The 26768-nt window shown below is 41.2% G+C and overlaps 1 protein-coding gene across 3 annotated transcripts in view; it reads right to left on the minus strand.

Annotated features, from left to right (window-relative positions):
• Nucleotides 1-15061, minus strand: part of KLHL7 (kelch like family member 7) — a 78220-nt gene extending 63159 nt beyond the window's left edge. Inside the window, exon 1 of one of the 3 annotated variants that reach the window (XM_012447793.2) lies at nucleotides 14706-15061. In XM_012447793.2, the coding sequence (XP_012303216.1) occupies nucleotides 14706-14825 (120 nt within the window). In that variant the 5' untranslated portion in view covers nucleotides 14826-15061. Of the gene's footprint in view, nucleotides 1-14069; nucleotides 14255-14705 lie in introns of those variants that run through there. The other 2 variants (XM_012447794.2, XM_012447795.2) reach the window with 2 other exon arrangements.
• Nucleotides 15062-26768: the final 11707 nt, after the last annotated feature.

Genomic DNA, 26768 nt, shown 5'->3' on the forward strand with positions numbered 1-26768 from the left:
TGGAGAGGCCGGCACGGGGAGAGATAAGTGTGTCCATTTAACTCCCGGTGAGGCAGCCGGCCTTACACAAATAATGAAATCCTGTCTTTCATGGCAATATGTATGGAACTAGAAGATATTATGTTCGTTGAAATAAGCTAGGAACAGAAAGTTAAATACTACATGTTCTCACTCAAATGTGTAAGCTAAAAAAGTTGACCTTATCCAAGTAAGAAGCAGAACAGAAGATACTAGAGGCTGGAAAGGAATGGAGAAAGGGGAGGGGAAAAGAAGGGATAAGGAGAGGTTTGTTAAAAGACACAAAATTACAGTTGGATGAGAGGAAAACGTTCTAGTAGTTTATATTACTGTAGGATGACTATAGTTAACAATAATATTAGATTCAGGCTGGGAACAGTGGCTTATACCTATAATCATCCCAGTACTTTGGTAGGCTGAGGCAGGATTTCTTGAAGCCAGGACTTCAAGACCAGCTTGGGCAACATAGTGAGATCCTGGCTCTACTAAAAATAAAAAATTAGCCAGGTGTGGTGGCACATGTCTGTAGTCCCAGTTACTTGGGAGGTTGAAATGGCAAGATCACTTGAGCCCAGGAATTTGAAGTTGCCCTGAGCTATCAGCCTGGGTGACAGAGCAAGACCCTGTTTCTCATAAAATAATAAACATTAGATTCCAGAAAGATATTGAATGTTCCCAACTAAAAGATATAATAAATGTTAGAGAGAATGGATATACCAGTTAGCCTGATTTGTTCACTATACATTATATGTAATGAAACATCATTATATACCCTGTAAGTACAACTATTATTTGTCAATTAAAAAAATTTTTTTTAAAAAGAAATCAACAGCAGACATCACGTGCAATGGTGAAACATCAGACGTGTTCTCGTTTCAAGCTTGAAACAAGGTATACGGGGCTGGGTGTGGTGACTCATGCCTGTAATCACAGAACTTTGGGAGGCGGAGGGGGACAAGAGTTCGAGATCAGCCTGGGCAACATGGTAAAACCTATCTCTACCAAAAATACAAAAACGTAGCCAAGCATGGTGGCACACATCTGTAGTCCCAGCTACTTGGGAGGCTGAGGCGAGAGGATCACTTGAGCCCAGAGGCAAAAGGTTGCAGTGAGCTGAGATTGTACCACTGCACTCCAGCCTAGGTGAGAGAGTCACACTCCATCAAAAATAAATAATAAAATAAACCACATATACATATCCTTGTCATTACTATTATCCAAACTTGCTCTGGAAATCTTAGCCAAATCAGTAAGAAGATAAAGATAAATCAACTTAACACTTATAGAAATAACAAGCAAAGTCAGTAAAATGGCCAGACACAAATAAGATAAATATTGACACACAATTAGCCATGTTGTATGAGTAATAAGCCTAAACGCAAACGAGAAAAAAAACCTGTCACAGAAGCAACAAAATAGTATTGAGAAACATAAGAAATGCAAGGGATCTTAAGTGGCAATTTGACATATGATAAAGATACCATTTCAAAAATGTGGTGAGGTGGTGGAGAACAGGACATGTTTAGGGCAGTGAAATTATTGATGGATATGTCATTATACATTTGTCAAAACCTGTAACATGTACAACGCAGAGTGAACCCTAATGTAAACTGTGAAAGTTAATAATATGTAACAATACCGGGGGTTAGGCACAGTGGCTCACCCCTGTAATCCCGGCACTTTGGGAGGTTGAGATGGGTGCATCACTTGAGGCCAGAATTTTAAGACCAGCCTGGCCAACATAGCGAAACCCTGTCTCCATTAAAAACACAAAAATTAGCTGGACGTGGTAGCGCACGCCTGTAATCCCAGCTTCTTGGGAGGCTGAGGCATGAGAATCGCTTGAACCCAGGAAGCAGAGGTTGCGGTGAGCAGAAATTGTGCCACTTGCACTCCAGCCTGGGCAACAGAGTGAGATTCTGTCTCAAACAAACAAAAAAGTAACAATATTGACTCATCAATTGTAACAAACACACCACACTAATGCAATATGTTAATGACAGGGGTAACTGTGTGTAGAGAAGGAGGTGAGGGAATATATATCAACGCTGTACTTTCTGCTCTCAATTTTTCTTTTTTGAGATAGGGTCTTGCTGTGTCTGCCAGGCTGGAGTATAGTGGTGCAATCTCAGCTCATTGCAGCCTCGAACACCAGGGCTCAAGTGACCCTTCCACCCCCTCCTCCCAAGTAGCTGGGATCACAGGCATGTGCTACCAAGCCTGGCTAATTTTTTATTTTTTGTAGACACGAGTCTCACTGTGTTGCCCAGGCTGGTCTCTAACTCCTGTTTTAAAGCAATCTTACCTACCACCTTGGCCTCCCAAAATATAGGGATTACAGGAGTGAGCTCTCACGCCTGGCTCAAATTTTCTATGAAACTAACACTGCTCTTAAAATAGAAAGTCTATTAAGCTGGGTGTGGTGGCTCACACCTGCTCACTTTGGGAGGCTGAGGCAGGTAGATCATGAGGTCAGGAGATCGAGACCATCCTGGCCAACATGGTGAAACCCCGTCTCTACTAAAATACAAACAATTAGCCGGGCATGGTGGTATACACCTGTAGTCTCAGCTATTCGAGAGACTGATGCAGGGAAATTGCTTGAACCCAGGAGGCTGAGGTTTCAGTGAGCTGAGATCATGCCACTATGCTCCAGCCTGGTAACAGAGCAAGACTCCATCTCAAAAAAAAAAAAAAAAAAAAAAAAAAGTCTATTAAATAATGTGGTAAGAGATCAGATAATCGAAAATGATATTGAGATAACTTAATCATTTAGGGAAAACATTAGATTCCTCACTCATAATGTAATCCCTCTTCCCCTGGGAGGGTAAGTACTGAGAAGGAAGTTTCAGTCTCCATTCATTACATGTGGAAAAGTGAATACAGGATAAACAAGAATGCAGCAGAGGTCACTGATAACACATAGCCAGGCCTTCTGGCTCATTCTTCTTTCCTAGGTCTGCTCCAAAAGTGGGACATTGCTCATTGGGGCAGGCTTGCCGTCTGGCAGAAGAGAACTGTTCCTGCTCATTAGCTGCTCTGTCTCAGACTGGGTACGTAAGTTTAGTTTAGGGGAGAAAGAACAGAAAGCCCAATTTAATGCTCCAGTCAATGTCCTCTAGTTTGTCTTCATGATTAATTTATCTGTCTTCTGTGTCTACTGCTCAATTGTTTAGAACTAGTAGTGAAGGGTCCTCAAATCTGTATGCATAGATACTCAAGGCATCATAGAGAAAGACAGAAACTTTGGTGCTGCTTTAGTGCCTGCAAGATTTGGGGGCTTTTACAGGAAGAATCCTTTGGTTCTAGGAAAGGCTCATCTCGGAAGAGGCAGACATTTTGGGCATCTGTTGGTACCGTGACCTTTTGCTCTCTATCAGGTTTGCCAGACAGAATTACAAAAGGCAGCTAGGTCCATGTAAGTGCTAAAGCACTGTGTGAGGATTTAGCTTTTAATCATATGCGCTGTCATTAGCAGGAGGCATGCAATCAACTGCCCCACATTCTATTCTTTGTCATACCCCAAGGAGGAGACTGAGGAATGATTAACCTTTAGATTTATGTGGCTTGTCAACAAGGTTCTGAAATCACTCTCTCCCAGCATGATATCAAATTGGCATTGATTGTAGATTCAACTATAGCTGGGTGGTAGATTTAAATTACTAAAAATATAAAGGGGAATGGGGTCCTTATTATATGGGGTAAATAATCTTCTTGGATTAGTTATTTGAAAGCCTCAATAAAGCCATAATAAACTCAAAGGCTAAGAAACATTAAAAAGACTTCTCTAGAAATCACATTTGTCAGAAAAGCAAAAAAAAAAAAAACAGAATTGAACTTAAACACATACACAATTAGAATAAGGCAAGTGGGATATGAAAGAAAAACAAAGGAAGATACCTAGACTAAGCAGAAGGAAAAGGGGGAATGCTTTCCTTAAGGGAACCATATGCCAGGTGAGGCCAAGCAGCTTTGAAAAGGAAAAGAGACTTGGGCATAATTGCCCTTTAAGAGATGGTACTAAGAAAAAAAAAAAGCTATTTTTGTTGTTATTTATTCAAGGAAGGTGTTATGGACCAAACAGGAACATAGGAAGAGAAGTAATAATTCAGGAGTAGATTAAAATGGTTCTCTCAGAAAGGCCTGGATCAGCACTTTGAAAGCCAAGGCATGTAGATCACCTGAGGTCAGGAGTTCAAGATCAGCCTGGCCAACATGGCAAAACCCTGACTCTACTAAAAATACAAAAATTAGCTGGGTATGGTGGTGCATGCCTGTAATAGCAGCTACTCGGGAAGCTGAGGCAGGAAAATCACTTGAACCCTGGAGGCAGAGGTTGCAGTGAGCCAAGATGGTGCCACTGCACTCCAGCCTGGGTCACAGAGAGAGACTTGATCTTAAAAAACAAAACAAAACAAAACAAAAACCCTGGATCTAGGAAAATTGTATGATTCCTCTTAATGCTAAAGAAATTAAGAGAAAATTAGAGGATTTCCTTGAAGAATAAGACAACTATAATTACAGTTAAGTTCAGACAGATTTGAAAAGGAGAAAGATGAGCAAGAGTACTTCTTGCATTATTAAGTAATTTTCAAGGTGATATTGCTGGGAAGACAGGTTGGCATTTGCTATATGGCATATGGTATATAGCGAAACTGGGAAGTTTGTGGAACTAAGGGACAGTACTAGATCACATTAAAGGAAGTCAAATAACCCAAAAGTAGTCCAGTTCTAAGTTTGATGCTGGACATCTCCAAAATTAGAATTACTGAAAGTAGTGAAGGCTGGCAGTAACTGAACTAATTCTGACTACATGGGCTCTCTTATTTTCCACTAGGGGAAGCTCCATAAAAAAGGCATTAGAGGAATAAGTATGCAAGCAAAACAAACACCAAAATCATAAGGAAAAGAAAAAGAAAGGTATTCTATTCTGAATATGTCAGCTACCTGATGTAGAAAGGAAAAGATCCAACTTAAGCAGGTTAACAAGTCAGCTGAGGCTGTGTGAAAGGAACAGATGTACCACAGAGGAAAATGCAACACTAGAGACATAGCCCATTTTGACACAAATAGGTGACAGAAAGGAGCATGTTTGGTGCTGCGTTTGCAAGGCATAGAAGATTCAAATACTGAGGAAAAGCAAGGTTTAAATGTGCAGGATGGACAATAGGGAAAGAAGGGAAACTCTATGATACCTGGTAGCTGAGTATCATCACCCTGGCAAATTTCTAACAACTGTCCAAGAAAAAGAATGAGTCCTATGCCAGAGAAGCATCATTATACATTGAGGAAATCTCTTCTATAGATGGTAAACAGTGTCGCTATAAGCCTCTTGATGGAAGATTCCTCCCAACTGAGTTTAGTCCTAGTCTGTAGATTATAGAAAGCTGATTCAGACTGGCAAGCCAAAAGCCTAGATTGTCATGTTTTCTTTGAAAACCCTCTGTTCCCCAGAAACCAAAGTTTATATTCTGTTTTTGGCTGGGAAAAATAATGTGGGTTAGGATTGTATAAATAATATGTCAATATCTGGGCTGTTTGGTATAGACATGAGAGATCTTCTTGTATCAATTCTAGGGACGTACTGACATACTGAAAAAGTGTGGCATCAACTACTTTGAAATTGGAGAAATTCAGTTTTGGAGGTGCTAAGCTAACTAAATCCATTCCAATGGAAGACAGCCCACCTTGCAGCTGCTGAAGAAGCTACCCTGACTGTACCCAAACACCCAAGCAAATGCTTTCTGGCTGACTGAACAGTGTAAGAAATCAGAGTGAGCACATATTTGGAATTCAATTGCCTTTCATTTTAATTCAGAGGAAGAGCATAGATGTTGGAATTTAATCATGAGAGGGCTCACAACAGTCAGATTTGGAATAATTTATGTCACGAGTACAGAATTATAAGGAGTGCTTTAGGCCATCATTTGGTTCACCACAGAACATCTACAGAGCTATGAATGACTCCTTGGCTTAGAAAACTTTGAGATGGGAAACAGAAGTGAACTGCCAGCCTGTAATATCTCAAGGCCTAGTGTTAACAGTTATTTACCCATTTCAAAGCTTTCTTGGGTAACAATTCAAATAACCTCTTAAGCTGGTCTTGGAGGATACAAAAAAACAACAGTTTTTGGTAGAGAAGAGCAGCCGCATAAGCATTTAAGATAGAACAAAGCATTCCCTGAGCTAGTAAGAAAATAGTCCAAAAGACAAGGCATCTTGGAGAAAAGAACTCAGGGCTACTTGGTCCAGCTACTTTGTGTTGGAGGTTTAGGGTGGGACTTTGGTGCCTGAATTCTGTCATTCAGCCTACTGAGATTCTCAACTCAGGGAGTTTACATAAGGAAGGATCAATGACCAAATGAGACATAACAAGATGCACTTTTGACTGAAGGGCAAGTACTTGTTAATCTCCCATATGCAGTCTTCTCTCATAAAACAAAGTTGGAAATGAGGCTTTGCTTGATAAGCCAACCTTTAAATTGCCCCTACATATACCAATAATCTAAATCTTGGAATCTGCATATTCATATGTTCTACAGGAGAAAAATGAAAGAGATGGCTTGGCCCAAACCCAGCTTACGGAGTCCATCAGAACACATACCTTACTTGTCCTACTCAGCAGATGGAGTCCTTAGATACAACAAGGTAGGCTGAGTATGGTGGCTTATGCCTGTAATCCCAGCACTTTGGGAGGCTGAGGTGGGTAGATCATTTGAGGTCGGGAGTTCGAGACCTCAGCCTGACCAACACGGAGAAATCTCATCTCTACTAAAAATAAAAAAAATTAGCCGAGTGTGGTGGTGTAGGCCTGTAATCCCAGCTACTCGGGAGGCTGAGGCAGGAGAATCACTTGAACCCAGGAGGCTGAGGTTGCGGTGAGCTGAGATGGCACCATTGCCCTCCAGCCTGGGCAACAAGAGTGAAATACTGTCTCAAAAAAAAAAACAAAAAAAAACAAGGTAGCTCTCAACAGAGTAATTTTACCATTAATAAAACAGCAGTGTTGGCCGGGCGCAGTGGCTCACGCCTGTAATCCCAACACTTTGGGAGGGCGAGGGGGGTGGATCACATGGTTAGGAGATTGAGACCATCCGGGCCAACACGGTAAAACCTCGTCTCTACTAAATACAAAAAAATTAGCCAGGCATGGTGGTGGGCGCCTGTAATCCCAACTATATGGGAGGCTGAGACAGGGGAATCACTTGAACCCGGGAGGCGGAGGTTGAAGTGAGCCAAGATTGAACCACTGCACTCCAGCCTGAGTGACACAACAAGACTCCATCTCAAAAAAAAAAAAAAAATAGACACAGATCTCAGACCTCCTTACCTAAGGTTCTAGTTGGAGAACAGATAATAAAATAAAAACAAACAAACAAAAAACAGCACTGTCTTCAGTTTTAACTTGATTAGATTATCAACACCCCTCTCTCATTGGACAAAGTGAGGAAGTGAGATAGATATGAGCTCAAGATGCCTCATTTCCTTTCAGCTTTTTATAGTAGTGCTTTTCAAGATTCTTTTTTATGTAGCAGAATCCATTCTCAAATAAGCTAATCTGATAACAAGACAGAATGGTCTCTCTGTAGCAACAATTAACAGCCTGGCAACCAAGAAATATAAGAGGCTCCCTTCAATATTACACTTAATGATTCACTTACAAAGATTTTGCTTCTAATCTCACCAATCAGTCTTTCTGCTAGTGAGTTCTGTTATAGAGATTTGGAGACCCAAGATAAAAATGATTCAACCAAGTGATAGAAAAATGTTTCCATAGGATTGAAAATTAAGACTGTGACCTGCTTAGGGAATCGCTTGAACGGGGAGGGGGTCCAGCCTGGGCGAAGGAGGAAGACTCTGTCTCAAAAAAAAAAAAAAAAAAAGTGACCTGCCTATATTCGCCTCCTCATTTTTGCCTCCTCTTCGGGTAAAAAGAACAAAAGATAGGGCTTTGAAGTCTTGCTTAATATTCAACATAAGTTCATGACAACCTCAAAAGAATCGTTAAAATACTGACAGCCATAATACCATCTCTATTCTTCGCAAAGACTACTTTCTTCAACCTCCGGCTTCACCTTCTTCCTCCATTTTAGCATATGATCTCATTTTCCTATTTTTTTTTCAGAGAAAAGAGAAGTATCTGGATTGAAACTCCTTCATTCTTCTGATTCCAAACACACCTACTATCAATCCCCTCCTTCTTCCCACTTCATATGGAAGTGTGGTGAACTGCCCCCAACCCCTGTCTGAGATTAATCACATTTGCTTTGAATCTCATCTCAGGAATTATCTATTAATTACCCACTCTGTCTCATATATATTCAACCTCTATATCTCTTTTTCCCACTAGTTTTTAAGGACATCTATATCTTTCCCATTTAAACAAATAAAACCTGGCAACCTTCATTTGACTCCCCCTCCCTTCAAGGCCCAATTTCTCAAAAAGCTGCCTGAATTTCCTCATATTCTACTCACTTCAGCTTGCATCAATCTGACTCCCATTTGCCTCCCCATCAAAATAAGTCTCATTACAGTCAAAATACCAATCTGTTGCTATGTTCTATAAGTATTTTTAGTTTTAATCTTATGACCTTTTATCAGCTTCAACATTTGTAATACTCCTGAACACAGTGCCTTATACCATTTGGCCATCCTGACTTCCTGTGATCTTCCTCCTGAAACAATTTCTTCCCAATTTTTCAAAACTCTCATTTTTCTCCTACTCTTTTGGTGATTCCTTTATTATCTCCTTCATAGGCCCATTCCCTATCCTTTATCCTGGACTTCTGACTCTTCACAGCTTCAAATAAGAAGTTATCTTCTACATGCAGAAAATTCACAAATATATACATCTAACTCACAACTTTCCAGACCTGTCAACTTGTCATATATACTTCAGTGTCCCAATGGTATCACAAACTAAACACATCTAAAACACAAATTAAAATCCTTTCCCCAAGGCCTTGATCCTTTTCCAATACCTCCTTTCTCAGTGAATGTGTCATCATGCATTTAGTAATGCAGTCCATAACCCTAGAGATCATAAGTGACACCTTATACTGAATCTCTCAACATCCAATCAAGTACCAGCATCACAATACAAATAGCTAACACTTATTGAGATGTTACTTGTTATTAGGTCCTATTTTAAGTTATCTTAATTTGGTTATCTAAATTAGTTATCACAACTACATACGGTAGTTATCATCACCAAGTCCTGTTGATTTTATTATCTTTTTAATCACCTTTTCTTCATTGATGTTGCTTGTGGCTGCCACTGTCATCATTTCAGTCCAAAGGACCATCATGTCTCACTGGACTACAACTTCCTATTTGGTCTGCCAGCAACCACTCTGAAAACTCTTTAATTCATTCACCACAGAGCAGTAAGTGTTTTCCTGGGACATGGGGTCTCACTCTGTCTCCAGGCTGGAGTGCAAATGGTGCAATCTCAGCTCACTGTAACCTCTGTCTCCCGGGTTCAAGTGATTCTCCTGCCTCAGTCTCCTGAGTGGCTCGGTCTACAGGCATGCGCCACTACACCTGGCTAAGTTTTTATATGTTTAGTAGAGATGGGGTTTCACCATGTTGGCCAGCCTGGTCTCAAACTCCTGACCTTAAGTGATCCACCTGCCTCGGCCTCCAAACATGCTGGGATTACAGGTGTGAACCACTGAGCCAGGCCTAGTAACCTTTTTTAAAGGGAAAAACACTCCACCTCTACAAACATGCATGCACGTGCACACATACACATGCACAAACAGATTTTAGAATAAGGGCAAAATCTCCTAAGGACTTATGAAGCTATGCATGGACAGCTCCCTAGCTACTTCGCCAGTTTCATCTTGCATCATCATCCCCTTTATGTTCTGTGCTCCAGTTACACTGACCTTTAATCAGCCTCAAACTTGCCGTTCTATAATAAAGTAGGTCTGCAACTCAGAGTCTCTGAATATGTTGTTCCCTCTACTTGAGATACTCTTCCCTTTTCTCTCTACCTAGTTAACACCTGCTCTTATTTCAGCTTTCAACAACCACTTCCTTAGAGAAAACTTCCTGATGGTCAAATTACCCACACATATGCCCTTGTTGTACCATATCATACTCTGTGTAATACCTACCACTGTTGCAATGTTACCTTTATTTGTGTGATTATTTGACTAATGTCATGCTTTTCCGCTAGACTATAAATCACATGAGGATAGAGATTGTCACGGTTTGCTTATCACTGCAACCCCAGTATCTAGCAAAATGTTTAGCATATGGTGGGTTCTCAATAAGTATTCATTTCAATGAATGAGCTTGGAAGCCAAATTGAACTAAGGGAATAAATAGATAGTAAGAAAATGTAGTGAATTTACCCAACTTTTGATTTTAATGGGGGGAGAAAAGTATTTAGAGGGATATGTTGAGATTAAGAATGGGTTTGCTGGTTGGTTGGTTCAAAAGCTGGAGAGGCTAAAACAAGCTTAAGTGCTAACAGCAAGAATCCAGCAAAGAAGAAAAGTTAAAAGATTTGCAACAAAGATGGAATAACCAACAGTATAATACTTCTGAGAAGCCTGGCATCCAGGAAGCCAAAGCCTGGGTAGAACTACTGGCGTTAGAAAAAGCAGCAGCATCTCCATTGTAGCAGGATAAGAAGAGAAAAGGGAAAGTGTCAAAATAGTTTATAGATCTGGTGGTAGAAAGTGAAAAGGTAGATAGTTCTAATGACTTCTTTTTATCTAAGATGTCAAAAGAGGAGTGATCTGCTGAAAGTGAGGATCTAGAGAAAGGACTCACATCTGCTGAAAGTGAGGATCTAGAGAAAGGAAAATAGTAAAACAAAAAGTAAGATTGCTCATCGGGACTGATAATCTAGTTGAAATTAGTGGCCAAGTACTTACTTGGCAGAAGTTGCCCAATAATGAGAGATTTTCCAGCTGTGCTTGGAACCTTGCACAAAGAAGGTTAACAGTCATCAATATAGAAGTTTGCCAAATGGACAGGAAAAAGGGACAGAGGAACAAGAAAGCTGGGGCACTGGAGAGACAGTGGAGTGACAATAGCTTCTAAGCTGGACAGAGAGAAAAAGAAAACAGAAAAGAGTAAAGTACAGGAAAAAGAATAGGAAGGTTTAGATGACTGGAGTTGTCAATGGAAGAGAATTAAATTAGACAAAGCCCGTAAAACACTCTGCAGAGCGACTGAAACACAGTTATAAGTGCTCAAGAAGTCTTATTACTAACCAGGGTTTAACACTGAAGGTTTAGATTATTCACAAGAGAACCTAAATATAATGACATGTAGTAATTTACAGCCAGACATGTCAGACAGATGAGAATACAGAAGCAAAGTCATTTTAGCTGGCAAGTGAGCCCAGTTAACTGCCTAGTATCTAATCGTCAAATCAGCTTTGTGGTTCTCTCACATAACTCTCAATAAGGACTTTAACATAAGCTTCCAAGTTCCCATTATGCTTTAATTCATTTAATACGGGGAAACTACAAACTATGGTGTACTCAGGAAGGTTTTAAAACATCTGCCTCCAACATGAAGAGACTCCTGCACTTCATTAACACAAAAGAAGAGTATGGCAACAGCAATGTGCATGTGCAATAGTAATTGTGGCCCAGACCTGCCTCGTAAATCCTCTATTTCACATATCATGTAATAACGTTAATCTAAACAAAAAGTTAAAGGAAGAAATGAAAAGGCATTCAACTCAATTAAATAAAATGCTCCTATACACCCAGTTAGAATGGCTAAAGTGATAAGATGGACATCAAGTGATGACAAGAATGCGAAGCAAAAGCCTCTGTCACACACAGGTGGCAGGAATGTAATGTGATACAATCACTTTGGAAAACTACATGACAATATCTTTTAAAGCTGAATGTGGTATAGCTTATGATTCAAAAATTCCCATTTGGTTATTTTCCAACAAAAATATGAATACATATGAATACCAAAAGGCAGGTATAAAGTGTACAAAAATGTTCAAAGTAGTACTAGTCTTAATAGTCCCAAACTAGAAATAACCCAAATGTCCATAATGATAGAATGGATAAATTGTGCTATATTCATACAATGGGATACTATATACCACAAAGATGAAGTAGTGCTACACACAGCACAGATGAATCTCACGAAAATGTTGGCTTTAAGAAATTAAAACACAAGAGTTTATGCCATATGATTACATTTATGTAAGTTCAAAAACAGGAAAAACAAATCTATGGTTACAGAAGTTAAAATAGTTGTTACCACTGCGGGGTTGGTGACTGAGAAGGGGGTCCTCTGGTGTATCGATCATGTTCTAGTCTTGTTAGTGGGATGTGCACTCTGAAATAACTGGGCTGTACATTTATGATTTGTTCCCTCTTACATGTATCCCATACTTCATTGGAGAGTTTAAAAACAAAAGGCTAGAAATGACAAAAACAATGTAGGAAAAGGCTTTAGAAGAAGCAGAGGCTGCTGGTTCTGCAGGATCCCCTTTGCCTCTACGTATAGAATTGGCCACTATGCTACAGACAGATGAAATGACCTATATCATGTTATATAAAATAACTAAATGAAATAATGAGAGAGCAGGGATTGGAACTGAGGTATGCTAATCTCACAGTGTTCTCAAATTCTTGAAGGAATGTTTCTGGATGTATACAGAGGGGTCCTTGTCATCTAGGCACTCATTATTCTGATCCTTAAAGCAGTGAGATTGTAAAGGGATGCAAAAATTGTCATAAAACAAAAACATTTACTAAAGAACAAGAGCAGAAAAATAAAAATAAAAATAAAAATAAAGAACAAGAACACGTATAAAGTTGGTCCTCACTTAGACATTCCTCCTCTGGCTCAGACCAGCCACTGTTTCTGCCAATTCCCATCAACTGCCCTTGTCAGTCATTCTTGGTGAATTCTTTCCTGTGTTATGATGTTAAACAGGACAATACAATATAACCATAGTGTAAGTCCATTACAAAGTGAAACTGCACATCTTGCAAAAGATGCATGATTCCATGAAGTTGATAAAGTGCTATTGGAGAACTGTTTGAATCACAAACAAAACCGCTGACAAAAAGAGAACCTGGCAGATTAAGGTCAGTTAATCATTGTGGAGGAGATCCCTGGTTGTTCACCAAGTAACTATTTTTTCCTTCCTACTCAGTAACAGAACCCTAATTTTTCAGTAACCGTGTTTCTATTTTAACAGTAAATAAATGATGCTAATATACCTCAAAGCTAAGAAATGTGAGGCAATTTTTAAATCCGAAGATCTAAATGGACAGTCTCAGACAATCCTCTCCTCCTCAAGTAAATATTTGCTGCTGCAATCCGGTTGCACCCTATCTTTTTAGGGATTGAGGCAATGCTTTACAATGCTATGATCTAAATGAAAACATCTATTTGAGGGAGTGGGAGGGAACCTAATGAGTCTTCAACAAGTTTGAGCACTGCTAAACTATGTTCAACTACCATTACAGGCAGACAATAGCTAAATGAACCAGCAGTTTGGGGTCTGTGGTATTGTAGATAAAAAAAGGTTTACATGAAAGGAACATGAATTTGAAAATAGATACATGAAAGTAAGTTACATAAATTAACGAATTCAGACATTCACAGTACTTCAGCACGAAGGCCAGGAAAGATTTAAAAGCATTCCTAGACTGCACTGGTGCACTGTGGCAAAAGCTGGTGAACAAAGACGAGATCCCTGCAGTCAGCGTTTGCTAATAGAAACCAAAAGTTAATAACTTCATAAAAATCTTAAATTCCTCTACTGTTGTCCATATTCCCAGCAGAACCACTAGACAAAGCAAACTAGGTTTTGCAGTTACACATAACTCACATCCTGCTTTGTCCTCTTTAAACAGGATCCCAGTCAACAAAATCCAGACATTCCCATAAATCTCCTTAGTTGTGTATTATCTATAAATAAAGCTTACAGAAAAGAAAAAAAAAGTCACTTTCTATGCTTATCGGTACGGTAGATTTATGGAATTAAAAAAATAAGTCTCTTTAGTTCACCTTCGCCAACGTTAGAATCCGTTCTTTTCATAACCCACCTTTCGCCGATGTGCTGCAGACTTTCATGAATGCATCACACACCAAAGACAGAACAAAGAGTTCCTCTTAATAAAAGAGGCGCACAGTGCCCTTAGAAGATGGCATGGTATTTATGGACAGCTGCTTCTGCTCTAAATTAACACGTACAGGAGGACTCGTCTTCAACTAGCTCCACCGGGGAACACAGGAGGGGGCTGGGATCCTTAATTAAGAGCGGCTGATTTCAGGCCAGCAACTCTCCTCCCTTCCCGGGCTTTGCCAATGGGCTTCTTTACACAAGATCTCATGACACCTTAAAACGACTCGCCAATGGAAGGATCCTCGCCTCACAAAGAGATAACTAGGGCAGAGCTGTTACACAACCCATAACCGACGGCGAAAGGCAGCCCGAGGAGGCCCCCAGGAGTCTGACTTGGGAGCGACATCCTCGACAGACGAGGAGCCACTTTTGCTCGAGAATTGTTTTACGCGCCCCTCTACCAACTGCGGAATCCCTCGCCAAGAAAATGGAAGGAGGGGCGAGAACAGAGGAAGAGGGGCGCGATCCACAGGGCGCGGGATTCGGTCTCGGGAGTCAGGGGTCGGAGCCCCGGACCACCTCCCACCGTCGTTCGTCACTCCCACAGAGGCGGTACCTGTTTCCGCATGTTATTCATGACGCCCATGAAACCCGCCAACAATTTAGCTTCTTCCCGAGCAGCAAGTTTCTTCTCGGTCTTCTTCTTGCTGCTCTTCTCCACCCCAGAGGCTGCCATCCTCCCTCAGCTCGATTCACGCCCGGGACTCGCCGGGCTGGGCGAGCGGTCGCACTCTCTGGGCACTCCGGGGATCCTGTCGACCAAACAAGGCGATTGGGACTGCGGCTGCAGCGCTCAGCTCTGGAACCGGCGGCGGTGGCGGCTCGACCACTGCCGAAAGACAAGGCCCGGCGGCCGCCTCAGGAGCGCTCAGGGAGCGACGCTGCCAGCTGGGCTGCGTCCCCCCACAGAACGCGAACCCGGTCAAGGAGCCTGCGCACTTCGCGGAAGGAGGCAGGGGCCCTATGAAGGGCAGGGGCGCGGTCTGGCGCGTCACAGTCGCGCGCCGTTCAGAGCAACGCGACTGCAGGCACAGGTGCGGCTGGTTCCTTTGTCGCTGTCCGGCGCTGGGTGAATTTTGCCTGGGAGCTGGTCGGAGGTTGCGCCTGCCCTTCTGTGTGCCCAAGGCAGATTTCCAGGTTTCGGTTACGTGATTATCTTTTTTTTTTTTTTTTTTTTTTTTAATAATCGGGCGGTGGGACGTGCAAAGGTGTCTCCCATCAGTGTAAGGCTTCCTGGGAATAGGGACGGTGTTCAGTGCGGTATCTGAGCCTGGTGTTTGGTAGGCGCTCAGAAAATACTAAGTGGTGAAAGGCTATTACTGCAAGTTAAAGTCTTGTTACACGGAGCACAAGATTTATTTTCGCGGGATTCATAAAGCAAGAGCACACAGTCCTGCTGGTATCTCCTTGGCATGCAATGAATGTTTGCCTAACTAGGCTGGCTTACTATGTGTTTACAGCTGAAATCAGGTGTCAGTCAGTTCTAGAAATCTTCAGTTAGGCTTCTGTAAGTGTTTTTACAGGAACACGGAACTCAATCACAGCCTTCATGGAAATGCTTTTTGTAACCATATTCTTTCTGGTGTATAGTAATATACAGGATTATTTGAAATTGTACATTATTTAACATTCTGAAAACTTTATATCGCTGTGGGGATCGCTCCCATGTGAAGCCCCTCGGAATTGGGCCTCACCATATGGTGAGCTTGAGCCCAGACACAGTTTCCCGTTGGAGGCAGTCGAGATCTGGGAAAGTTAAACTGAGATCAAAGGATATCTAAAAACAACTTTGCTAGACGATGAGGTGATACCTGTGTGGTCTGAGAAGACATTACGTTTATTTTTTGTTTCTGCATTTTATGACTTTGTCTACCCATTTGCTGGGTCCTGTGCTTGTTCTTGTGACTGCTGCTTGCATAGATAACAGGCTTACTGCCTCTCTGGTGCCTTGCATAGATAGTTAACTTTTTAACTTTAGGTTTCCCCAACCTGATAATGAGACCCACCTGGACGACTTGATTGTATCCGATTATGTATCTGATGTTACTATTGTGTTATCTGCTGCCTAAGTTTGTATCCCAAGGGCTTTCTGTTCCCTTTGATGTATGAGATGATGGTGTCTGTTCCTGCAAATGAAGTAGGACAAAGATATATATACTAACTGTGTGCAAAATAAATTTGCTGTTTAAGCATAGCTGTTTGAGCAGTCGCTTACTCAGCCCTCCAGACCTCGCTATTTCTCTCTCTCTTTTCTTCCCGCGCACTCCCCTATTCAGGTTGGAACCCTCTTGCTGGCCAAGAGTCCCCGGCAGACGTGCCGGCCTCTCGGGAATGCAGATATCGCATTGATTTTCTTCCTCGGTCTATATAGAAACACCTTTTATGTAAAATAATTTACGCCATTGAGGCTTTTTTTTTTTTTGAGGCAGGGTCTCAGCTCTGTCAGCCAGGCTGGAGGTGCAGTGCAATGGCTAATCATAGCTCACTGAAGCCTCAGAACTCCTGGGCTCAAGCAATCCTCCCATCTCAGCCTCCCAAGTAGTTAGGTCTACAGGCGTGCAACACCACTCTGGGTAATTTTTAATTTTAAAAAAATTTTGTTGCTGGTGATGGTGGTGAAGAGGTCACACTATGTTGTCCAGTCTTGTCTCGAACTCCTGGCGTTACTCAATCCTCCCACCTATGCCTCCCAAAGTGCTGGGATTACAGATATAAGCTGCCAGGCCTGTCCCACATTACACTTTTCTTGTTGAGGACAAACAATATAGCATAACCCAAATGAAAGAGCAAGCTATATATACTCCTCCATTTTTACAAAAGAATAAGATATTTATGTCTCTGTACACTTTATCTTTCTTCTTTTAATCTAGAGGTTCTCAGATGTGCCTCTTATTTTAACTAGTTGATTTAGGGATTTGAAGGGAACCCTGGCAATAGGAATAATTTATTGTTAATAAAATTAGAAATGAAGTAGAAACTGTCTTCTGACTCTAAGGCCTTGGAAGACAAAGGATCTGTGATTGAAAGGCAGAAATGTAAGTGATGAAAAAGAGTGCTATTCTGTAATAAGGCAAAAAAGAAACAAGGAACAGCATCCCTAGTACTTGATGTTAGAACAGTCTTTCTACATATTGCTGAATATAAAACATCCAAGTTCATGGGAGAGCCATAGGATTCAGAGCTCAAAGAGACCACAGAGATTATATAGTACAGGGGTTAAGCGTGAGACTTTGCCTGGATGCACAGTCAAGTATCTCAGCTTTCTAGTTGTGCAACTTTGGACAAATTGCTTAACTTCTCTTATGACTCAGTCTCCTTATCTGTGAAAATAGAACCTACCACATGGAATTGGCATAAGGATTATAAAAATGCTTAGAGGGGGCCAGGCGTGGTGGCTCACGCCTGTAATCCCAACACTTTGGGAGGCCAAGGCAGGCGGATCACGAGGTCAAGAGATTGAGACCATCCTGGCCAACATGGTGAAACCCCATCTCTACTAAAAATACAAAAATTAGCTGGGCGTGGTGGCACGTGCCTGTGGTCCCAGCTACTCTGGAGGCTGAGGTGGAAGAATTGCTTGAACCCAGGAAGTGGAGGTTGCAGTGAGCCGAGATTGCGCCACTGCACTCCAGCCTGGCGACAGAGCAAGACTCCGTCTCAAAAAAAAAAAAAAAAAAAATGCTTAGAGTGGTACCAGCATAAGACACCTTACAATTACTTTACCAAGTTAATAATATACACATACCTCAGAGATATTTCAGGTTGTGTTCCAGGCCACCACATAAAGTAAATATCGCAGTAAAGTGAGTCACACAAATTTTTTGGTTTCCCAAAACATGCAAGTTATGTTCACACTATAGTGTGGTCTATTAAGTATGCAATAGTGTTATGTATGCAAAAGCAATGCACATACCTTAATTAAAAAGTGCTTTGTTGCTAAAAATTGCTAATGATCATCTAAGCCTTTGCAAGTTGCAAGTTTTAAATTTATTTTTATTTTTGTTTTTGTTTTTTTAAGCGATGGAGTCTTGCTATGTTCTCTGGGATTGAGTACAGTGGCTAATCACAGATGTGATCATAGTACACTACAGCCTCAAACTCCTGGGGTCAAGCAATCCTCCTGCTTCAGCCTCCTGAGGTGCTGGGACTACAAGCCCACACCACCATGCCCACTAGATTCACAGTCATGTTTCTTGTGGAAGCTCTTGCCTCAATGTTGATAGGTGCTGACTGATCAGGGTCAGATTGCTGACTGATGAGAATGGTAGTTTCTGAATGTTGGGAGTAGCTATGGCAATTTCTTAAAATAAGACAACAATGAAGTTTGCTGCATTGATTTAAATCCCTTTCACAAAGGATTTCTTCATATCATGCAATGCTGTTTAATAGCATTTTACCCAGAGTAGAACTTCTTTGAAAATTGGAGTCACTTCTCTCAAACCCTGTCTCTGCTTTAATCAACTAAGTTTATGCACTATTTTAAATCGTTTGTTGTCATTTCAACAATATTTACAGAGTCTTCACCATGAGTAGATTCCTATTCAAACAACCTCTTTCTTTGCCCAGACATAAGAAGCAACTCTTCACTCATTCAAGTTTTATCATGAGATTGTAGCAATTCAGTCACATCAAACTCCGCTTCTAATTCTAGTTGTTTTTCTTTTTCTACTGCATCTGCGGATACTCTCTCCACAGAAATCTCAAACGTCCATGAGGGTTGGAATCAGCTTCTTCCAAACTTCTGTGAATGTTGATATTTTGACCTCCTCCCAGTCACGAATGTTCTGAATGGCATCTACAATGGTGAATGTCTTCCAGAAGGTTTTCTATGTACTTTGCCCTGTTTCATCAGAGGAATCACTATCTATGGTAGCTCTAGCCTTATGAAATGTATTTTTTAAATAGTAATACCTAAAAATCAAAATGACTCCTTGATCCATGGGCTGTAGAATAGATGTTGTATTAGGAGTCATGAAAACAACAATAATCTTCTTGTACAGCACCAACATAGCTCTTCGGTGACCAGATGCATTGTCAATGACCAATACTATTTTGAAAGAAAACTTTTTTTTTTCTTTTTTAACAATAGGTCTCTACGGTGGACTTAAAATATTCAGTAAACCATGTTGTAAAAAAGATGTGCTGCCAGCTAGGCATTGTTGTTCCATTTATAGACCATAGGCAGAGCAGATTTAGCATAATTTGTCAGGGTTCTAGGATTTTTGGAATGGTAAATGAGCACTGGCTTCAACTGCAAGTCACCAGCTACGTTAACTCCTAACAAGAAGAGTCATCCTGTCCTTGAAGGTTTGAAAACAGGTATGGACTTCTCTCTAGCTATGAAAGTCTTAGATGGCATCTTCTTCCAATAGATGTTGTTTCATCTACATTGAAAATCTGTTGTTTGGTGTAGCCACCCTCATCAGTGATCTAAGCTAGATCTTCTGGATTACTTGCTACAGTTTCTACATCAGCACTTGTTGCCTTACATTACACTTTTATGTTATGGAGATGGCTTCTTTCCTTAAATCTCGTGAATGAACCACTGCTATCTTCTGGCTTTTCTTGAGCAACTTTCTCACCTCTTTCAGCTTTCATAGATCTGAATAGTGTTAGGGCCTTGCTCTGGATTTGGTTTTGGCTTAAGAAATGTGCTAGCTGGTTTGATTTATTCAGACCACTAAAACTTTCTTCATATCAACATTGAGGCTGGCTTGCGTTTTTGTCATTTGTATGTCACTGGAGTAGCACCTTAAATTTCCTCCAAGCACTTTCACTTTTCATTCACAACATGGCTGTTTGTTGCCAAGAGGCCTGGCTTCCCTGTCTTGGCTTTCAACATGCTTTCCTCACTAAGCATAGTCATTTCTAGCTATATATTTAAAGTTAAAGATGTGCAACTCTTCTATTTACTTGAACACTTAGACCCATTGTAGGGTTATTAGTTGGCTTAATTTCAAATTGTTGTGTCTCAAGGAATAGAGAGGCCTGGGGAACAAGGAGAAATGGGGAACAGCTGGTCATTGGAGCAGTGACAACATACACAACATTTATTGATTAAATTTGCTGTTAAATGGGCTTGGTTCATGGTGCTCCAAAACAATTATAATAGTAACATCAAACATCACTGGTCACAAGTCACCATAACAGATAATAATAATATTTGAAATACTGCAAGAATTAACCAAAATGTGACTCAAGGACACAAAGTGAGCACATGCTGTTGGAAAAATGGTGCTGATAGACTTGATCCATGCAGGGTTGCCACAAACCATTCATTTGCAAAAAACAAAACAAAAAAAATGGAGTATCTGTGAAGCACAGTAAAGCAAACTGCAAATAAAATGAGGTGTGCCTTTATTAACTTTGTTACTATTTAATCCAGACTTTCCCAAAATGTGTTTCTTGGAATACTACTAGTCTTATGATTCCCGTAACCCAAGTTGGTTCTCTGGGAATACATCCACAGGAGGATAGGTCCTTGGATGATCTTGGCCAATCCAGTTCTCCATGCAACTTGGAGTACTCAGAATAACAGCAGTAGAATGCAACATTCTGAGATAGAGATGTAATGTCCAGAATAATCCATTTTGTGTCCTTGTTCCTCCCAGAACATGGTGTACTTCAGCGCTTGTTCTCAGTGATCTTAGTGCCATGTAGAATATAAAACCCAGTGCTTTTAGTGTCCCTCAGCTGCAGTGGGATGTGGGGCACACACAGATCAGACCCTTTCCACACTCAGCAGCTTTCTTGAGCCTTAGAGGACTGCCTTGCTATGGATCCTAGGCTTCTCTTTATTCCTGCTGCTTATCTATCTGTGCATAATAAACCTGTTTACCTAGCTTGTGTGAGTGTTCAGTCTCTCTCAATAGACTCATGTGATTGATAGAGAACCTTTGTAACAACTTTGGGAGCCATGTAAAATATATCCTTCTTGGTGAAAAATCCCAAAATATATTTACATATTAAGTGTTTAGAGAAGATTTTCTGTACCTGTTACTTAAACCTATTCAACTTTTCTGTAGTCTAGTACTTTCTGAAGTGTCAACTTAGCCAATTCCCATTTTCTGTGAATTACTCACTCCTCTATTCACCCACAGGAGGAATTCCTAAAGCTGTACCTATTCTGTGGGACTTTACCTCTACCTGGTCTCAGTTTATTGGATTAAGGTTGAACACCTAAACCAAAGCAAACCAGTTAATAAGTTGAAGTAAAGAGCATCATGTTCTCTCTGGACACTGGACAGATGGATGTTGGTGAGCTGGTGTGCAGCAGCTACTGGAAGTACATGCAAGGGGCTCAGCCAGCCAATCTGGACAGTGTATGTAGATAAGCAGAGAAAGCCGGCAGTCTGCAGAGACTGCAGAATGAAAAAAAAGAAAAAGAAAAAGCAGAAACCCAGGGAGAAATCAGACAAAAGACCAGGTAGTGGCAGCAGCGGGGAGTTGAGGTTATCTAAGCTTAAAATTCAGAGTCTCTAATTTGAACAGGCCGATTTCAAAGCTGTGGGCCTAGCAAAGTGTTCACATAGCAATTTGGTTTTGTAAAATTTATAAAAGTAAGATATTTTAAACACAATAGCTTGAGTCTATTGTCTCATTTCATCCTGATTTCCCTCTATCATACTTTTTTTTTTTTTTTTACTATCTGGTGGTGTTGAAATGGCCATATATAACTTTGGGAATGAATCACAAATTGAGTTGGGGATGTATTTTTTTGGTATCTAGCAGGATATATATTTGTAGATCACAGTTACTTCCAGATAGTTAAGCTATTTCTAGCCCTTCTAATGTAAGAATGGCATCCAGGAATAGTCCCTAGTCCCACTGTGCCAACCCTATCTTGTGATGAAAAGATGCAGGCCCTGAGTTCTTCTAATATGTTTTATAGTACCCAGCACTGAAAATATGTAAGTAGTGGAGGAGAAGCAAGTTTTCAACAGATTTCATCAACTAAGCCACAGTTGGTCTGTGGAGAATTCTTCAATCATCAAATATGTAAAATTGTAAGCAGAAGGTTTGGTACTCACTTCTAGTCAGAAGTGGAAGGAATACATATATATCATGCGTATATATATATATATATATATATATATATTTTTTTTTTTAGATAGAGTTTCACTCTGTTGCCCAGGAGGGAGTATAGTTGTGTGATCTTGGCTTACTGCAACCCCTGCCTCCCAGGTTCAAGTGATTCTCCTGCCTCAGCCTCCCGAGTAGCTAGGATTACAGTTGCTTACCACCACACCCCACACCGGGCTATCTTTTATTTTGTATTATTAGTAGAGATGGGATTTTGGATCCAAGATGGCTGATCACTAGCAGCTTGGGCTCGTATCTCCCAGTGAAAGCGCAGAGAACGAGAGGACGCCACACTTTCAGACGAATATTTGTTGCTCATGGACCAAGAGATTCCCAGCGGAGGAGCCCCACGGGTCGCCAGGGCAACTCTTGTGGCTGGCGTGGCGGTTTTGCTGGTGCCTCAGAGTGGCAGTTCTTGGTGCAGAGTCCGGAGATTCCCGGGCAGAAAAGCACCATCAATCTTAACACCGCTGTTTTGGCTGGTGCAGTGGATTGCTCAGATTTCGGCGCTGGGAATCAACAAGTTGGACGTCTGCTCAGAGACCTAGTTAGAAAGTCAGTAATTACAAAGACAACAGACGGATAAATATATAATGAAGGGAAGAAACCAGCCTGAAAAGGCAGAGAATACTCAAAATCAGAATGCCTCTACATCAACAGGGGATAGCAATTCCTCATCAGTAATGGAACAAGGCTTAATGGAGAACGAGTGTGTTCCAATAACAGAAGCAGGTTTCAAAAGGTGGGTGATAAGAAACTTCTGTGAATTAAAAGAACTTGTTCTAACCCAATGCAAAGAAACTAAGAACCTTGAAAAAAGGTTTGATGAAATGTTAACGAGAATGGACAATTTAGAGAGGAATATAAGTGAATTGATGGAACTGAAAAACACAACACAAGAATCGCGAAATATGCACAAGTTTAAACAGTCGAATTGATCAAGCAGAAGGAAGGATATCAGAAGTCGAGGACCAGCTCAGTGAAATGAAATGAGAAGAAAACATTGGAGAAAAAAGGATAAAAAAGAATGAGCAAAGTCTCCAGGAAATATGGGACTATGTGAAAAGACCTAATTTACGTTTGATAGGCGTACCTGAATGTGACGAAGAGAATGAATCCAAGTTGGAAAATGCTCTTCAGGATATCATTCAGGAAAACTTTCCCAACCTAGCAAGGCAGGGTAATATTCAACTCCAGGTAATACAGAGAACACCACAAAGATATTCTTCAAGAAGACCAACCCCAAGGCACATAATTGCCAGATTTATTAGGGTTGAAATGAAGGAGAAAATACTAAGGGCAGCCAGAGAGAAAGGTCAGGTTACCCATAAAGGGAAACCTTTCAGACTTACAGCAGATCTCTCAGTAGAAACCCTACAAGCCAGAAAAGAGTGGGGACCGATATTTAACATCCTTAAAGAAAAGAACTTTCAACCCAGAATTTCCTATCCAGCCAAACTAAGCTTTATGAGCAAAGGAAAAATTAAATCTTTTGCGAACAAACAAGTACTTAGAGACTTCACCACCACCAGGCCTGCTTTACAAGAGCTTCTGAAAGAAGCACTATACATATAAAGGAAGAACCAATATCAGCCTTTCCAAAAATATATCAAAAAGCAAAGAGCATTAACACAGTGAAAAATTTACACCAACTAATGGGCAAAACAGCCAGCTAGCATCAAATGCCAGTATTAAACTTATATATATTCTAATTGGATAAAAAACCAAAACCCATCGGTATGCTGCATCCAGACCCATCTCACATGCAATGATACACAAAGACTCAAAACAAAGAGAAGGAGGAAGATTTACAAACCAAACAGAGAGTAAAAATAGACAAATAAACAAAAAGCAGGAGATGCAATTCTCGCCTCTGATAAAGTAGACTTTAAAGCAACAAAGATCAAAAGAGGCAAAGAAGGACATTACATAATGGCAAAAGGATCAATGTAACAAGAAGAGCTAACGATTCTATAGATCAACCAGACAGAAAATTAACAAGGACATCCAGGACTTGAACTCAGACCTGGAACAAGTAAACTTAATAAACATTTATAGAACTCTCCACTTCAAATACACAAATCATACATTACCACCTTACACCTATTCCAAAAGTGACTACATAATTGGAAGTAAATCACTCCTCAGTAATCGCATAGCATTTCATAGGTTTAAATGAAATATTGGTTGGCTGCTTGTTTGTTATTTTCTTCCCCTATTCCTTCCTGTCTACATCATTAAGTATAATTATTGGTATAAAAGAGGTTTTCAATACCCATTACTAAACTGCATTCTAGCCTGGGCAAGAAAGCAATACTCCTATTCTCTCTCTCTCTTTCTCTCCTTTTTCTTCCTCTTCTTCATTCTTTTTTTTCTTTCTTTCTTTAAAAAAAAAAAGAGAGAGATGGGATTTCACTATGTTGGACAAGCTGGTCTCAAACTCTTGACCTCTGGTGATCTGCCCACCTTGGCCTCCCAAAGTGCTGAGATTATAGGCATGAGCCACCATGCTCAGCCAGTCGTGCATATATTTTGCAATATAACATATGAATTATAAGTGTGACCTCAACTTCCAGAATGGCAAAGTAAGGGCCTCTGAAAATCTACTCTTTCATAAAAGCAACAAGAACACTGGGAATTTGTCAAAATTAACTCTTTCAGAATGCTAGAAACTAACTAAAAGCTTATAACAATCCAAGAAGTATTTATTTAAGACAAATGGCTGAATCTCAGTAAGAACAATGAGACTTGTGGTATTTTAAGTCTTCCTAATCCCTTCTCCTTCTCCCAAGCTTTGCAGTAGCCTTAAAAACCAACAGCTTCACAACTGTGGTAGCTGTGAAACCCACCAGCCCACAGTCACTGGAGAAGACAGAACAGGTTAAGAGGTCCTCCAAAGCCTCATCCCTAGGGTATTTTTAGTATTTAACCAGTCTGACACCTTACTAAAAAGCTCCATTCTCAGGGGTTGTATTTATTTGACATGACTCAGAGCTCACTTTGTGCAAAGAGATCCGCCAGTGGAGCATTTAACAAAGACAGTAAGTCACGAATATTTAATATTGAAGCTGCCGAAGGCAGTATTGTCATTTGGGGCTAGCAAAAGACTGACCTAAACACTTAAAAGGAAAACCTGAGTATATTAATCAGGATTATCCAGAGAAACGGAACCAATAAGATGGATGAATGGATGGAGAGATAAACAGATAGATGATACATATATACACACATATATACACACATATATCACAGGATCCTTAGAGTGTTGCTTCACCAGCCAGAAACTTCTGTGGCTGGTGGCACCTTCTGTCTGAGTATTGCTTGTACCTGCTGGGTTTGTTCTGCCTACTTGGCCTGGCAAGCTGTGCTCAACTAAGGCTTATCCTGCATTAAGAAAGAATGAGGTATGTGGAGAACTGGAGGGCAAGCAAGGCAGAGAGGAGCTTCACTGAGTGACAGAACAGCTCTCAGGAGACCTGAAGTGGGTAGCTCCTTTCTGCAGGTAGGTCATCCTGATGAGTGTCCAGCTCTCAGCAGAGAGGAGACGTACAGTGGGTAGCTCCTTTCCGCAGGCGGGTCATCCTGATGAGTCAAGGAGACCCAAGGTGGGTAGCTCCTTCCTGCAGCTGGTAGTCTTGACATCTGTGTGAGTCTGACTGAGTTGGGGGTTTTTATGGGCTCCAGAAAGGAGGAAGTATGTGCTGATATGTCCACAGGCAGCCATGGGTGGGCCCAGGAAAAGTACCATAAGTTCTCACTCCTGGCCACAGACTCTACCCAGAACTGGCAGCCTGGCCCCTAGGCTTCAGGTGATTCCTGGCTTGAAAGAGGGGTTTCACTGGGGACCCACCCCTTCCCGTCCAGGAAACTGTCTGCCTCCTGCCCTCATTATGTCATCCACAGCACCCTGGCTGCCCACACTGAACGGTGCCTGTAGGCCCATGCCAAGTTTCCCTCAGTCACTGCCCCCCTCCCACCTCCCTCCCACGCTCATTGGTGCCCAAAGTCTGGAGGGGACCTAGGTGACTGGGGGCTGGTGTGTCAGCATGACTCTGAGCACATGTACAGCTGACCAGGTTGTGGCAATGCCTGGGCTCAACCATAACTTTGCTCTGCCCCAGAGCAGGTGCTGGAAGCAGGGAGTGGCCAGGGAGCAGGAACAGGTACTTCCAAACCTGTGGGAGAATGGGAATTTCCTGGTCCCTGAGAGCACAGGGATGCCCAGGTCTGGAGCCATGGAACTTGGTAGAGTGAGGGGCTCCCACCTATTCCTGGTCCCCACTAGCTCTGGGGAGTGCACAGCCCCAGCTGCACCTCCCCTGCTGCAGCCTGTGTCTTCACAGCAGCCAATCCAGATGGGCTGCTGCTGCTATCACATGTACTTACATAAATGCATGTGTACATACATACCTACATAAATATACACATATTTGTTATGGGAATTGGCTTATACAATTATGGAGGCTAAGAAGTCCCAAGATAGGTTGTCTGCAAACTAAAAAACAGGAAAGCTGTTGGTGTAATTGTCTGAGTACAA

This window comes from Aotus nancymaae, unplaced genomic scaffold, assembly GCF_030222135.1.
Source record: "Aotus nancymaae isolate 86718 unplaced genomic scaffold, 86718_ANA_hifiasm-v0.15.2.pri h1tg000025l, whole genome shotgun sequence".
Lineage (NCBI taxonomy): Eukaryota > Metazoa > Chordata > Mammalia > Primates > Aotidae > Aotus > Aotus nancymaae.